The sequence below is a fragment of the Sprattus sprattus genome, assembly GCF_963457725.1.
Source record: "Sprattus sprattus genome assembly, chromosome: 7".
Lineage (NCBI taxonomy): Eukaryota > Metazoa > Chordata > Actinopteri > Clupeiformes > Clupeidae > Sprattus > Sprattus sprattus.
Genome location: NC_137926.1, coordinates 36101746 through 36118150, shown reverse-complemented (window position 1 = coordinate 36118150; position 16405 = coordinate 36101746). Strand labels below are relative to the sequence as shown.

Here is a 16405-nt window from a genome sequence, read left to right as displayed (position 1 = left end):
CTTTCCTTTCATTTCAACAATGTGTGCAGCAACCGTAGTCAAGCGAAAGCAATCCGAGAGAGCCAGCCGCCACTCAGGGGCCATTGCACAAACACCCGTATTGTCCTTCTGCTATAAGTCCCTCCCTCTTGTGGTGACTCCTAGTGACACAGCTACAGCAACAGAGCTTTACACTAACCAAACGCTACTTTCACACACTGCCCATAGTAACTGCAAATGGCACATTTGTAGTCATTAGGAAAAGCATACAAAACTCATTGTGTGTAATCAGTAGCATGTGCCAAAGGAAGTTTCTTCTTAAACTTGAGGAAGCATGTTCATTATTTTTGAACACATTTATAATCACCCATTTCAAACTAAAACTAATGATCTGTTTTTTCTTATTCAGTAATGACCAATAATATTTTGTATGAAAATGTTCAAGACTACTACAGGCTACCAAAAAGTAAAGGAATTGGATTATGGACAATCTGTTTTAACTTTGTGTAGGGAAGACCAATAGTACATATACATTTTTGTACGTTTTGTCTGCAAAAGTAACACTGTTCATTTAAACATGTATGCAACATAGATCTTTCATCTCTGTATTTACTTCACAAATTCAAGCTCATTTGCCTTACTTACTAACATTTCCATCTAAATGCAGTGTTAGGGACAGTTATAACAGTGGTCGAGGACAAAGGGGCAAAGTAAAAACAGCCATAAATATTTGAACCAAAATAGTGGTGGATAAGGGTTTTTCTGTAAGTTATTGTCTTAAAAGCGCTATATTTCTGTAACACCCAACAATCACAGCTCTATTGATTGCTTGGTGAATTGCAATACTGATATAAATGTATGGATGTCACAGAACTGTATCCAGCTCAACCAAGATAAGGTACTAGTTATTGGTGAAAAAGCCGAAAGAGACTATCTGCACATTATTTAAAAACACTGGCACTTAACACCAAGTACCAGGCTAGAAACCTATGTGTCATATTTGACTCAGATCTTAATTTTTTAAACCCATACAAAAATAATTACTAAAACTCACTTAAGAAACATTGCTAAGGCACAACCTTTTTCTCTCTCAAGCTGACACTGAAAGACTGATGCATGCTTTTATCACAAGCAAGCTGGACATCTGTAATGCTTTCTTGTCTGGTCTTTCAAAGATAACTATTAGTCAACTGCAAATGATACAGAATGCTGCAGCACAAGTCCTCACCAAGATTAGACATACCAGTCTTAAATTCATGGTCAAATGTTGTATTTATTATGTCTATATATATATATTTAAAATGATCTTATTGTATTCATATTTATTTATGTATTATATAGGTTTTTTGTATAATGTGTTATGTTTCTTATTCAATTACATTTTATTTATATAGCGCCATAACAATACAATTGTCTCAAGGCGCTTTGCAGAGCCCAGAGCCTGGACCCCCTTAGTGCAAGCACAGTGGCAACAGGGGCAAGGAAAAACTCCCTGTTAGTTAGGAAGGAAGAACCACAGCACATAAGGGAGGACCCATCTGCCTGAGGTCGGGCCGGGTGGAGATAGGAAGGGGGGATGGGTGGAAGTATGTGTGGCAGAAGGAGAAGTGAAACATTGAGTGTTGTACACAGCATGCATTTCGTAGATTTACATAATATGTAAACAGACATCAGGTGGTTTATACATGATACATACAAAATGATGTAGTGCTATGCTATGTGTGTGCTTTGTATTATGTTTGTGTTTCACATTCTCCAGGAAAGTGCTTGATTGTCTCATTAGAAAGGTCTAAGGTCATTACAGAGGTCAGGGAAGCATTTTACAGTTCTCCTATATTGGCCCAAATGGGTAAACTGTTTTTTTTGCTTCCCTCTGTAAAATGTGTCCCCCATTTCCTTCATTATGTTGCCTCTTCGTATGTGCTATATACATATAGTTTGATTTGATTGATATCATTTGTTTTCAAAATGCCAGTGAGATGGTTGCTCACAAACTAAGGGTGTCACACTCATTGCAACTCTCACCCTGCTTCCAGTAGCCTACTCTACATCGCTACAACAGTTATTTTTCTTTCTTCCTCTTTCTGTGCCATTTGAGGCAGGGCTTTTTTTGTGCAAGACCTTGCTTTTTTAATATATCACAGTAACTGTTAGCTAAATCTGCTTTACATGGACAAACCTTCTAAATCATAGGTGGGGTCTGTGCTAGTTTGGCTCTGTCATGAAACTTTTCCCCAGTTCTCTAAAAGAAACCTTCCAGCATACAAGAGTTATAGTAGACTGTACAGAATTGCATGTACAAAGACCAAGCTCAAAGGTACAGAAGCATGCAAAGGGAACACCACATAAAACTCCTTCAACATGGTACAACATGCGCTGTCTGTTGCCCACTCCTGTTAAACACTACAACATGGCTAGCAAAAAGAGGTGAATAATGTTGCATTATGTGACGCGATTAGTCATGACTATGGGATGGACTAAAGAGGAATATCTTAAGTCTCAATTTGAATATGGAAAGTGTGTCTACATCTTGATGAGGAAGATAAGTGTTCCTTCATAGTTTTGATGTCTTCAGTATTAATCTGAAACCTAGAAAATAATAAATATATAGAAAAACCATTGAATGAGAAGGTGTGTCCAAACCTTTGACTGGTACTGTACATACAGCCAGGGTGAAGAGAGAGAGTCACAATAAATACATCTTTGCTGAGTAATATTTGTGTAAAATCTGCTAATACAGTATAACCCTACCTTGACAGTACACATGCTTCTTTGGTTTCTGGCGTTGTGTTTGTCGGTTCCATATCCTTCAGCTTGTCAACAAATACATGTACCTCTGTCCACTAAGGGGTTTCAAGGTGCGATTTGTATTTATTACAGTGGTGTAAAAGTGAAGTGCACTTCGCAACTTTAGGGGGAGCACAGTAGCGAAAATGATTTGCTTTTCTGCTCTTACCAGCAGAAGAAAAAAGTCGAAGCCCCACACTCCAGCTCAGTAGGTGGCGGTAAAGGTCTAAGACCCGCCAACAAGAACAAGACAAGCCTTCGGCTCGGGCCGGCTGACATTCAACAAACATGGCGGCCGTTGTCATTGCAAGGCGGTCGAAGACTGTCCTTCCCAGGATATCGGGTAAGGATATGCGAACCTCTCTTTAAATGACAATTTATCTGTTGCTGGATAGAAACAAACATACGTTTGAGAACTGAAATAGCAAAAAGCTTGCGTCTTGTCATGACACCTTGTTTGCCTGACGATCCCATAACTGTCCTCACTGTTAATACAGCTAAGGTTAGCTAGCTAGTAACCCGAGCTGCCCGTTTATTAGCTGGCTAGCTAGCAAGATCAGTCGATATCTGTCCTGTTGTTGTGCGGATGGTCTTTAATAGATATGCGTTAGCTGTATGTGAAGGTGGGCTTTAAGTTAACGTGTAAGTTCACTGCCAGTCCAGCCTAACTCTGCTAAAAAATGGGGGGCAAAGAACTGATCTCGATTAGTGATGTGCGAGTCCTGACACTCGAGAAAATGTTCGGGATTTTTGTACTAACCCAGATGAGTCGAGTCTGCGGCTCTCATTAATCCAGATCCTTTCGGTCCTCCACTTGCTGCTAACACCAGACGACATACCAATTAAAACAATAAGTTGCCGTCACTCACTACTCTAATTAGAACCTGTACAGTCTCCTGACGGCATACTCCAGTAAATCTGCCTAGCCTTTAGGAAGTAGCTGCCAGAAGTTCCATAACTTATCATGGACAGTGGCGTGCCCTCATGCAAAGCGCCCACACAAATCTGAAAATAGACATGAATTTGAACAATATTGGTCAACCAACATAGCTATAGTTACATCTGGCCAGCAAGATGCTTGTTGGCCAGTTTAAGCTGATCTGGAATCTGTTATGATACTGCTTGTGTTATACACACATGTGCACATGTGTGTGTGCAATAATACATTTCTCTTGTCAGCCAATGTAAGAGTTAATTGGCGTAATACATTCTAATGTTTTGATTCAACTGAAAATTCAATTATATTTATCACTATGGTCACAGGACAAGGAGGTTGGGTGTTTTGTCAAACAACGTAAATGAATCTCTTGCAAGACGTGAGTCATGACATGCATAGGTCCCGATGCTTTCAAGGACAACTCAATGCTCATTATGATAGTAATGGTAAGCTTTTGGATTCTGTGATTGGCTGCAGAACATCAGCTGTTGTAGGCTGAATAGAGGCTGTTCGTGATTTCTTCAGTTACTTAAAAAAAAAAATACAGCAGATGTGTGTCTATGAAGTTGGTTACATTGTTAAGTGCAGTGTAAGCAAGTGGTTTGGGAAAACCTCTGATAAACAGCCAGATAGGTAAACGTCACGCTAGGTCACCAGCTATGTCATCTACCATTGGCTGAAATATAGTAATGGTGTGGTTTAAGCAAAATAAAGCAAGTAAAGCTATAGTAAAAACTCAGTAAACATTCGATATGTGTCAATGTTACTTGGGCAGTCTCTTCTTCTGAGATGGTCTGCTGCTATAAACAAAGCTTTGCCTTAGCTTTTTACTTAACAACACTCTTCAACACACTGCCTCACTCACGTCTACTAAAGCAGGTGTGTACCAGTCACATGAGTGGCTGAGCTGAGAAGCCCGCCACTATAAAAACTACTTACCACAATACATGTGAAAATCTCCCAGTGTGAGGGTTAGATGGTTATACTTACTCATCCAGATCCTCCTCAGAAATTAGTAGTTCCAAATCCTCCTCAGAAAGTAGTAGTTCATCATGTTATAGCTCCAAGTTACACTACGTTTCATTGTCTTTCGAATTTAAAAGCTTGGAAAAGCTCATTCCATATCTCAGTTCATACACTGTCTACGATGGTTTTCCATGGTCATGCTAACTCAGCTGCCGCTGGTATTTGTGAAAATGCAAAATCTTGAATGGACATAGAACTGATAAACAGCCAGAAAATAGAACTTGAAAATTGTTTAAAGACTGTTTTTAATTTCTTATGTTTGCCACTTTTGATAACGTCATTTGTCTATATATGTACATTTAATATATGTACATAGTATTCAACCCCTGTCATTTAAAACTTGTTAGCAAACACTTTTCCTGCAATAACTGCAGTTGAGTTTTGTTAAGGGAAATAAGTAGCAGCTTTATAGGAACAGGTCCACAGACTCTGAGTTGGGTTCAGAACAAGGTTTGACCGGCCCATTCTGTTTTTGCTCTAGCCCTGTAACTCCAGTTGTTAACTGGTTAATCGTTTCTGTTTTCGTAACATCAACACCACTGTCTAGTATTTTCAGTTTTTGTCCTGCCACTGGTTGAACAAAGTTGGTATTTGCTAAGGGGTATGTTACTTCTAGCTTCCAGACATTGAATCTGAATGCTGCTGTGTAATGTAGCTTGAAATCGATGAAGTCACCACCATCCTCCTTTTGACCAAGGTTGGAGTGTTTCCGTCAGGATTCAGCCAGCAACATGTTTCTTTAAATTAACACTCTCCCTAACCTTTAGTTTACCTGCAGACTACAACAGGTTATCTTGCAATATCGTGGAGTATTTATTTCCATTCTCCCTTCAATTCTAACACGTTTCCCAGTCCTTGCGGGTAATAAGCATCCCCACAGCATGATGTTGCCGTATTTCACTGTAAGGATGACGTTTCTTCAGGTGTGGACGGTGCTTAGTTTACGTCTAAAAAAACAGCATGTCCACCTCTTCATGTCATCCAAGGAAAAGATTGCACCAATAGTCTATGATACAAAGTTTGTAACTTTTCAAATGTGAATGGCTTGTTGATGTGTTTGTGGTGCCCATTGTTGAGTTTGTGTTTTTATCTTTTAATTGACAGGCACTTGCTCTCCTGTGGTGCTATCTGCTGTTCCTGTAACCGTGCAGAACAGGAAGATTCATCATGCTCTCATCCCCCGAGGAAAAGGAGGTCGCTCCTCTTCAAGTGGCATTGCAGCAACCGTGTTTGGAGCTACTGGGTTCCTTGGCAGATATGTCGTAAATCGGCTTGGTGTGTTTAGTCGCTGGTACTATAATCCCAGCTTCCGCTTGTCATTATTGTCTGTTTGTCAAAGCAGTATAAAGTATATAACCTCACCACATAAAATGTATATTAATCTGAGACCAAGTTGCCTCTTCAAACCAGTTGTTGTTAGGCTAGTTGTTGGCTCTTATGTCCTGTTGTTAAATATTTAATTTGTTATGCTTTAGCACCACATTGATGATGAGTAAAGGTTTTTGCAGTTTTGTTTTCATAAAGTGAACCTGGAACTATTTCTCTCCTTAAAGGCCGCATAGGATCCCAGATAGTGGTTCCTCATCGCTGTGACCAGTATGACCTGATGTATATGAGGCCAATGGGTGACCTTGGTCAGATCATCTTCATGGTAAACAAAGAATGCATGCTCGAAATTTGTAATTTACGACACTGTATATACACGCAAGCGAAGGTCCATCTTCATTCATATTCTACGGAGACAGGTGGCAGTGACTTAGTCTGGTGATAAAAGTAGGAAAAAGTTGAATCCTAATTTGAAATGACGCAGTGAGGGCAGTTGGGTGTGTTTGCATGTATGTTCAGTGTGGGTCATTAACAAAGTTTGTGAAAAGCATTTAAATTATATTATTTCTGTAGACAAAAAATTCTTTTCAATGACCCCTTCAGGAATGGGATGCACGAGACAAGGAGTCCATGCAACGGGCAATTTCTCATTCAAATGTGGTGATTAACCTTGTGGGAGAAGAATGGGAGACAAGGTTTGTGTCCGCTTCCATCATATCTGACATCCTACTGAACTCCACAGTCCACAGTAAGGTTGACAGAGTTTTCTGGCTACATCTGAAGAAAGAAAATTCCACATACTGGTGTATCCTAACTGTTCTCAGCAACTGCTATAGTTAAATCTGTAATTTAAGCATGCACAGTACCAGTTAAAAGTTTGGACGCATCATTTTTTGGAGAAGTGTTTTCTTTACTTTTATTATTTCTTTACTTTTATTATTTTCTACATTGTAGATTAATACTGAAGACATTAAAACTACATAAGAACCCATATGGAATGATGTACTAAACAAAAAAAAGTGTTATCTACCATGTAGAAAATAATTAAAGTAAAGAAAAAACTTGAGAAGGTGTGTCCAAACTTTTGACTGGTACTGTACTTATTTTATCAGGCAATCTTAACTCAGTATTTTTATTGAGCCAATTTCCTCTGATCAAGATATTGTTTTTTCTTGCTAGTTAGGCTAGGCCAGGGATACTCAATTAGAAACCCAAAAGGTCCACTCGCCAAATTTCCATTCAGTCCAGGGTCCGTAACAGTGACGGTCAAAATCTAAACAAAACAAAAACGTTCAAACTACAAAAGGTGATGTGGTCTGGCCTTATTTGTGTGAAAGGTGACACCATTTTTGTGCTTTACACTTGGGCATAAAAGGTGTGAAGGCCAGGCGGAGGCACTGAGGTCAATTTTCATTAGTGATTGTGCTCCTGTATTTGTTTTTCACCATATTCATGGTTGAAAAGGCAGACTCACAACATTATGTTGAGGTATGCATGCTCTTGTTGTGTGGCTGATCTACCCAAAAGGCAGCACAAATGCATACTTGTCAGTCAACTCTCTCTTAAATTCGCTATTTTTGGAAACAGCTTTTCGGATTTTGTCTGGTTTAGATTTTTTGCCGTGATTTTCGTTTATTGAGAAACACATACCGTTCACAAATCGAACTGCCCGCGTTGTTGCCGTGGACACACACCACCCACAGAGCTTGCGGCCAACATTGAATGAGGGAGATGTCATAGTGATGTTGTTATTACAGCTCCTGATTGGATCTCTGTATTGGACACGGAAGATATAAACCACGCCGCGTGGGAAAAAATATATAGTGCGAAATCACACACCAAAGAAAACTTGCTTGGATCATGATTTATTTACAATGTTGATTTTGGCTTCGGTCCGAATTGTATTGCGTTTGGGTCCGGATCCAGACCGCAGTCCGCCTATTGAGTACACCTGGGCTAGGCTATTAAAAAGCTATGAGTGTGAAGTGCATCCCATTCACACCACTTGAAAAAATGACAGCTGGAGCTGGTGCTGGCGTCGGACAGGGTCACTAGTTGTAGCTACGGAGACAGGGTCACAAGTTATAGCGACGGACAGGGTCACTAGTTATAGCGACGGACAGGGTCACTAGTTCTAGCTACGGAAAGGGTCAGTAGTTCTAGCGACGAACAGGGTCACTAGTCAAAGCTACGGACAGGGTCACTACTTAAAGCTACGGACAGGGTCACTACTTAAAGCTACGGAGAGGGTCACTAGTTATAGCGACGGACAGGGTCACTAGTTATAGCGACGGACAGGGTCACTAGTTATAGCGACGGACAGGGTCACTAGTCAAAGCTACAGACAGGGTCTCTACTTAAAGCTACGGACAGGGTCACTACTTATAGCGACGGACAGGGTCACTAGTCAAAGCGACGGGCAGGGTTACTAGTTATAGCGACGGACAGGGCCACTAGTTAAAGCGACGGACAGGGTCACTTGTCAAAGATAAGGGCAGGGTCACTAGTTATAGCGACGGACAGGGCCACTAGTTATAGCGACGGACAGGGTCACTTGTCAAAGATACGGACAGGGTCACTAGTTATAGCTACGGACAGGGTCACTAGTTTGGAACTATTTGGCAGTTAATGATCCGCATGACCGTTCAGCAAATTTGCCTTCTGTTGGCACAACTCTTCCTCTTCTACTGAAGCATGCAACTTAGCAGTCACATCCTGCTTCTGTTAAATCTCCGATGGAGATGTACTCAGCTGCTGATGAGGACCAGCTGGCAACACTTCTGGGAATTCAGCTGTTTAACCAGGGGAGCTAAATTAAAAATAAATTGATACAAAACTCACAAACCTATACAAGTTATTCACAGTTACATTTTGCAACGGTGTAATGTACCTTACCTGACGTTTTCAGCTTCCTCAAAGAAGGATCAGCAATAGTTAAATTGTAGTTTGTTCATTGTGGTACTATTGGTATGTTCATTTAAGTTACCAATTAAGCCAAAAAGAACAGGCAAGCCAGCAAGTCAGTCTTGTACATGATGTTATCCCCTTTGCCGTAGAGGCTTGATTTCATTTTGCAGAGAAAAAAGGGGCTTTGGGTAGTTTCAAATGAATAAATCCTAATTTAGTGAACTCTTTTGCTTCTGTCAAATTGCAGTGCCCTCCACAAATATTGGCACCCCTAGTGAATATGAGCTAAACAGGCTATAAAAAATATGTCTTTGCAGTTAATTCTCTTAGTTTTTCTCTCAAAATATTCACAAAAATCTTACCTTTTCATAGAAGTAAAATTATTGAAAGAAAAAAAAAACTGTTGACATATTTTCCCCCAAAACATGTGTGCCACAATTATCGGCACCCCTAGAAAAATCTTTAATTAAAATCTAACTGAAGTATATTTCCAGTCATATTTTACATTTTTAAGTTCACCTGTTTGATAAGGAACTCTTATGAGGTCAACCATGACTTCCAGTTCTACTGGCGTACAAATATGAGGTGACACAGGCCAAATTCCATTAGTCATTCATCACTATGGGAAAGACCCAAATAACACAGTGACGATGTGCAATGAAAAATTGTTGAGCTGCACAAATCAAGAAATGGACACAAGAAAATCTCTAAACTGTTGAAAATACCCATTTCCACTATCATGGAAATAATTAAGGAGTTTAAAAAGACAGGAGATGTTAAGAATCAGCCTGGAAGAGGACGTGTGTACATTGACCCCACGCACCGTGAGGGGGATGGTTCTACTGGCAAAATAATCTCCAAGGATCACAGCTGGAGAATTGTAGAGGTTAGTTGAGTCTTGGGGTCAGAAAGTCTCCAAAACTTCCATCAGATGCCACATACATCACCACAAGTTGTTTTGGAGGGTTGCCAGAAAAAAGCCTCTGCTGTCAATCAACAACAAACTAAAGCGCCTACAGTTTGCCAAATGTAAGTCAGACTTTCAATAGAACCGTGTTATATGGTCAGATGAGACCAAAATAAAGCTTTTTGGCAACAAACATCAAAGGTGGGTTTGGCGTAGACAGAAAGATAGCCATATAGAAAAGCACCCTATACCCAATGTGAAGGATGGTGGCGGATCTTTGATGTTGTGGGGCTGTTTTTCTTCCAAAGGCCCTGGACATCTTGTTAGGATACATGGTATCATGGACTCCATTAAATACCAGCAGATATTAAATGAAAACAGCCCCCTCCAGTAAGCCTTAAACTGGGCCGTGGTTGGACCTTCCAGCAGGACAATGATCCTAGGCACACCTCAAAATCAACACAAAAATGGTTCACCGACCACAAAATAAAGGTTTTGCCATGGCCATTACAGTCCCCTGACCTAAACCCCATAGAAAATCTGTGGGATGAGCTGTAGCCAAGTCTACAAATGTTGACCTCAGATTCTGAAGGATCTGAAGAGATACTGCATGTAGGAATGGTCTCAGATCCCGTGCCATGTGTTCACTAACCTCATCACGCATTATAAGAGAAGACTCAGCTATTATCTTGGCAAATGGAGGCTGCACAAAACATTACATTAAGGGGTGCCAATAATTGTGGCACACATGTTTTGGGGGAAAATATTTATTTAATGTCAACAGTTTTTTTTTTTTTTAAATAATTTTGTGAATATTTTGAGTGAAAAACCAAGAGGATTAACAGCAAAGACATATTTTTTTATAGCCTGTTTAGCTCATATTCACTAGGGGTGCCAATATTTGTGGAGGGCACTGTACATGGTTCCAGAATGTTAAATTCTTTTTTGTGTTCTTCTTTGCAGTAATTACAAGTTTGAAGATGTCTTTGTGAAGATCCCACAGCAGATTGCCAAAGCAACCCGTGAAGCTGGAATCACTAAACTAATCCACATGTCCCACCTGAATGCTGATATCCGTAGCCCATCCAAATACCTCAGGAATAAGGTAGGATTTCCTAACAGTGATTAAGATTCCCAGCTGGACATCTCAAGGTGCAGTTTTCAACGTGCACAGATGTATGCAAAGGTTTAGACACCACATTGGAAATGACATGTTGCTGTTTGAACTGAAAGTAAGTAAATACAATGCCTGCAACAAACATATATTAAGATATTTGTAAATCTTCAAAAATGAATAATTTTACTTTTTGTTACTTTCGCTATTATATTTAATTAAAAATGTATTTAATAATATGTGATATTATTTCCACAACATATCTGATTGATTTCTGACCTGCAGGCAGTCGGTGAGCAAGCAGTGAGGGATGAGTTCCCTGATGCCATCATTATGAAGCCAGCTGAGATGTTTGGAAGAGAAGATCGGTTCTTCAATCATTTCTGCAGTATGTTCATACACTTTCACTTACACCCCCCCAATGACCGACGGAAAATGCATTATCCCTTACATATTCCCATTGTCAATGGGGGGCCTGCGATGAAAGATTTGAGGGTTATTTTAGGGTTATTTGCCAAAAACGATAGAAGACATTCCTCCAACATACCTCTTTTTAATGATTTAGTTGACGTTTCATGAGTCCCGTTTAGAAATAAATAGTTCTTCAAGCAAATAGAACTTTGTAGTTTCAGGTGTTGCACAGCAACCCATTACTTGCTGACTTCAAATTACCATGAGTCTGTTACGTTAAAATTACCGGACTTCTTGCGGAATGATATGAAAGATGTGAATTATGGCCGGTTCACACTGCACGATTGTCGAACATTCCTTCATGATTTAACATGTCACACTATGCGATCACAGAGCCACGACTTCGGGCTTCGTCTTGGTCGGAAGACTGGCCACACTACAAGATCATGAATCTTTGTATCCGGTTGCCTAGGTAGCAGCTAGCTACCTTTGATAGGCTACGTAAACTTTTAAGGTAGGCTATCAAACGTCAATTTCCGGGTAAGACTGGAAATAGACTACTTTAAAACCAACATTTTGTAACCTACATTTACAAACAGGCTTTTAGCCAGCCATGCGTCCGTGCGTCTTTCGGACGCACTGTTCTAAAATAATACAAAATTGGACGCACTACTTTAAGGCAGACGCCCTACAGACGCCCTGAGTTTTTCATCCCCTGTTTGTCCGGTAATAATATTTCAATCACAAAGGAAAATAATAACAGATTGAAATGAACAGATAGTTCATGTAGCACTACACAGACACGTCTAATGCGTGAACGTTAACGTTAACTGCAGTTTTGCCAGGTCCGCAGTTTTCCCGCGGGCTACTTCTGAAGTGTTGACGCGGGTTGAATTTTTTGTCCGCTGGTCCGGGTAAACCTATTACAAGAATATCTTTAAATAAAAATGTATTTATACCCAAATCCTACCAACGTGACTTCAGATCAGCACGTAAACACATGGACATGGCACAAGCTGAAATTATTTTAATTCAGTAAATACATAGCCTATTGTAACGTGCCGGCATAGTCGCCCCATAATGCCGTGCGGCGGGCATATACTTTCTGTTTGTAATGCACTAGTGCTCAACAATGTTCCTTACTGTACTAATTGCATGTCATTGTTCTGTGTTGGGACTGCATTTACACAGGTCTGTGAAGGAACACAGTCTGTTCGAGATAACTTGTAACAGGGCATAAAGCCCGTGCCATTTTGAAATTGTGTTGCGTTTAGTGTTTAGTGCAATAAAAAGCCATATTACGCATCCGTGATTTGTAACACTATTTACACATGTATGAACTATAAGTACATGATTTAAATATAGTGAAGCAACATGATGAGGTGTTTCAGTTGAAATAAGGTATTGCATTAACTACAGTAAATGCTTATGAAGTAAAAACAGTACATTCATGTTGTCCAGGCACGACAATAATATGTCAAAACTCCGTCGCGGGGGAGGGGGCAGGTTCCACGACAAAGTGTCATCTCTTCCACAAACTCAAATCTGGTCACCCTATATTAGCATATAATACACGTAGCATATAAAAAAAACATAGCTAATAACTGCTAAGTGTCTTGCACATAATATATGAAAGATTAACTAAATTGAATATGTAATCACTAGTCAAGGAAGACTCTGGGACTAAGATATTCATAAAAAGTAAAACATATTTTTTTAACTTCTTATTTGGGTCAGCCAAGTCTAACACTATGTTAGCCCCCTGCATATATACATACAAGATGTACATGGCAGTTCTGGCTTGAATTTATTCTGTGTTGGTATGATTTTCAGTTTGTGTGGTACACTGATGTACATCATATGTGACAATTAAACAAAAATACTGCAACAGACACACCAAAAAATATTACCAGAATTCCACAAAATGTGCACCTCAAAATGCAGTAAAATAGCGTTTCAGACAGTTAGGAATAAAAAAAATTGACGGTGGGGGGGGGGGGGATGCCCCCCTACAAACTTGCGCACGCGCGCTCCACCGCGTTAGGGTAAATGACTAAATGGACCCCCCCTAAAAAAATCCTAGCTAAAAGCCTGTTTACAAAAATAACAGTTTAACAGGCTGGACATTCGTTATACGGGCCAAAGTGAGGTTTATGCTAGGTTTACGCTATGTCAACAATGGATACGTCATTGCGATTCCCCCAAAAATTCTGACATGCCAGACTTTTCGTCGTGGGGGTTTCGAACGTCGCAGACGAAAACATCACAGGTCGCAAGCATGTCACAAAACCTCGCCTCGTCACAGACTTTTCAAAATCGGGCCCGATCCTGCACATTTGTCGGGGACTAACAAATCGGGGCAAAATCGGCAAAATCGGGTTGAAATCGTGTAGTGTGAACCGGCCATTAGAAGCACAAAACCCGTTGCCAAGGACAACGGTCATTATCTTTTCACAGCGGTCTGTTAGCAGGAATTAATGTATGGAAGAACGTTGGGATGGCCCATTCAAATCAACGGTACTTTTTGGAACATTCTGAAGAGCCGTATAATAAACATATATTGATATATATATATATATATACAGTGTATATATATACATATAAGTCTATTTTATTGTCAAAGGGGGGACTGCCATGAAAAGTTTGAGAACCACTGTACTTTAGGATTGCCTAAATTGTTTAAATCAAATTATCTGAATATAAGTCCTTTAAGTTAATTATTGCTCTGTTTTTAAGTTGTTACTCTCATGAAAGGTATATGAACATCGCTTAATACTGTGAGAATTCTTTTTGCAGATTGCACCCATAGTTTTTATACATAGTTTATTAGTTCACGCATTCATTTATGTTTTTTCACAATTTTTAAGACATGCGTTGGTTTGGGAAAGCTGTACCCCTTATTGCCTTGGGGAATAAGACTGTCAAACAGCCTGTTCACGTGAGTATCTTGGGAGGTGGAGAGATATGGTAGATACATTTTTGTGCAGCTTATTCATGGGAAAGGTTGTTATGGCGATAGTTCCAGCCATTTATCCCTTTATCTGTGTGGTTTTTTTTTTGGGGGGGGGGGGGGGTTGTTCAAAAACTGAGATATACAGTAGACTTGCACTCTAATTTCTTGACCTCTTTCAATTTCCTCTGTGTCCTTCTTTAGTACAATGTCTTGTTTCTCCCGTTATTTCTCAAGGTGGTGGATGTTGCCAGGGCTATTGTGAATGCCATCAAAGACCCTGATGCCAATGGGAAATCATATGCACTAGCTGGGTAAGGACCATTTCTAGTGATGTTTTCTGTATAGTTAGCATAATCTGTTTTCACACCATGGGCTGATTCTTTCATGGTTCTGGAAAATGCTGATGCAGTCACGATCATTTCAAGTTCTCGTTCTCCCCTAATTCTACAAGTTCTCTTGACTGTAGTTCATTTGTTTCTTTTTGCAGACCCAACAGGTATCTGCTGCATGATCTGGTTGAGTATGTTTATGCAGTGGCCCATCGGCCTTTTGTTGCTTACCCGATGCCTCGTCCCCTCTATCAGTGAGTATTGCGATTCTTCATCATCATCATCATCATCATCATCATCATCATCATTATTATTATTATTTAAGTTGCTTAACAAAGCAATATTTAATATTGAATTAAATACTTTAATAATAGTAAATTGTTAAATAAATTCAATTTGTTTTGTGTTTCAGTTTTGTTGCCAGCTTCTTTGAGAGAAGCCCATTTGAACCTTGGACAACCCGTGACAAAATAGACAGGGTATGTGCAAAATGCAAAGTATAAGTTGATGATAATCACATTTGAGTGAGATATGATGACACTCCCTGAGTGCCATAGGCTTAACTTGTTTTGCTTTTCCCTCCCCAGTTCCACACAACAGACATGTTGTACCCAGGACTGCCTGGCCTGGAAGATCTTGGCATCACACCCGCGACTGTAGAGCAGAAGGCCATTGAGATCCTGCGTCGCCACCGTCGCTTTCGCTATCTGGAAACTGAGCTGGGTGAAACTAAACCACCAAAAACTGTTGCCATCTAGCATCTTAATAGCGTGATACGAGTATATGACCACCCACTAGCTCTGTTGTTGATGTGGTATCTTACTTTTAAAAAGTCTTCTGTACATAAGTAATAAAATAATGATTCACACAATTGTACCTGACTTCAGATGTGTTGCAGTATGAGTATATTTGCTGTATATTTTGAGTCATACACAGAAAGATGTTAAATGATTAACTTATATCCCTTCTGCTATTGGTTGGGACCTCACACAGCAGCCAGTCTTCCCACTGTCACTGTCACATGCAAGTACTCATACCCAACAACCTTACAAATATAACAATTGTCCAACCATAGATCCTGAGCAGCAGGATACAACAATGTACAACTCATGCCGCATGTTGTACCTGGGATCTCCTTCACAGAACAACATGTGGTGTCTGTAGCCCACAACTGCTATCACATCAACAGAACTGGCCAACCATAGAACCTGAGCAGCAGGATACAGAAACAACACATCTTTCTTTGTCAGCATTTCACTGGGGCTTTCAAGCAGGCGCCTTCCTTTATCAGGGTTTTGTTGAATTAGACTCCTGCTTTTTCAGCAGCCTCAGACAACTCCTTTGAAGGTGCTTTGAGTGACCGTCCTCAAAAATCAACATTTGCAAGCAAAGGTCTATTGGGCGCCGTTTGTAAAGTGTTGCACGTTCTTAAATCCTGCTCAGTTTTGGCACATTTAGCATTATAATATGGGAAAAATAGCACCACAATATTCATGTCACTTTTTCAAACATTTAGAGAGAAATTCATGTAAATTCATGCAATAACTTTTCCAAGGATAATTTTTGGCAGTAACACAAAGTTGTAAAGTAAAATAAATCTTTCATCTAAATGTTACTTAAATGTTAAATATAAACGTAAATGTTTGATGTTATATATAAATGTTAAATATAAGTGTTAAATGTATATGTAAATGTTAAATGTATATGTAAATGTTTAATGTAAATATAA

General features: G+C 39.7%; 1 protein-coding gene across 1 annotated transcript; it reads left to right on the top strand.

Moving 5' to 3' along the window:
• Nucleotides 1-3003: 3003 nt before the first annotated feature.
• Nucleotides 3004-15547, top strand: ndufa9a (NADH:ubiquinone oxidoreductase subunit A9a). Its single transcript, XM_080842525.1, has 11 exons — nt 3004-3109; nt 5834-6004; nt 6283-6380; nt 6659-6750; nt 10833-10974; nt 11269-11371; nt 14262-14332; nt 14582-14658; nt 14835-14930; nt 15089-15155; nt 15264-15547. The coding sequence occupies exons 1-11, from the start codon at nt 3055-3057 to the stop codon at nt 15432-15434; spliced, it is 1143 nt and encodes a 380-aa protein (XP_080698651.1). The 5' UTR covers nt 3004-3054; the 3' UTR covers nt 15435-15547.
• The last annotated feature ends 858 nt before the right edge of the window (nt 15548-16405 follow it).

Coding starts and splice junctions, on each gene's coding strand:
- ndufa9a (XM_080842525.1), top strand. CDS start 3,055: ATGGCGGCCGTTGTCATTGCAAGGCGGTCGAAGACTGTCCTTCCCAGG. Junction 10,975..11,268: donor CCAAATACCTCAGGAATAAG/GTAGGATTTCCT, acceptor TCTGACCTGCAG/GCAGTCGGTGAGCAAGCAGT. Junction 14,333..14,581: donor CTGTCAAACAGCCTGTTCAC/GTGAGTATCTTG, acceptor TTATTTCTCAAG/GTGGTGGATGTTGCCAGGGC.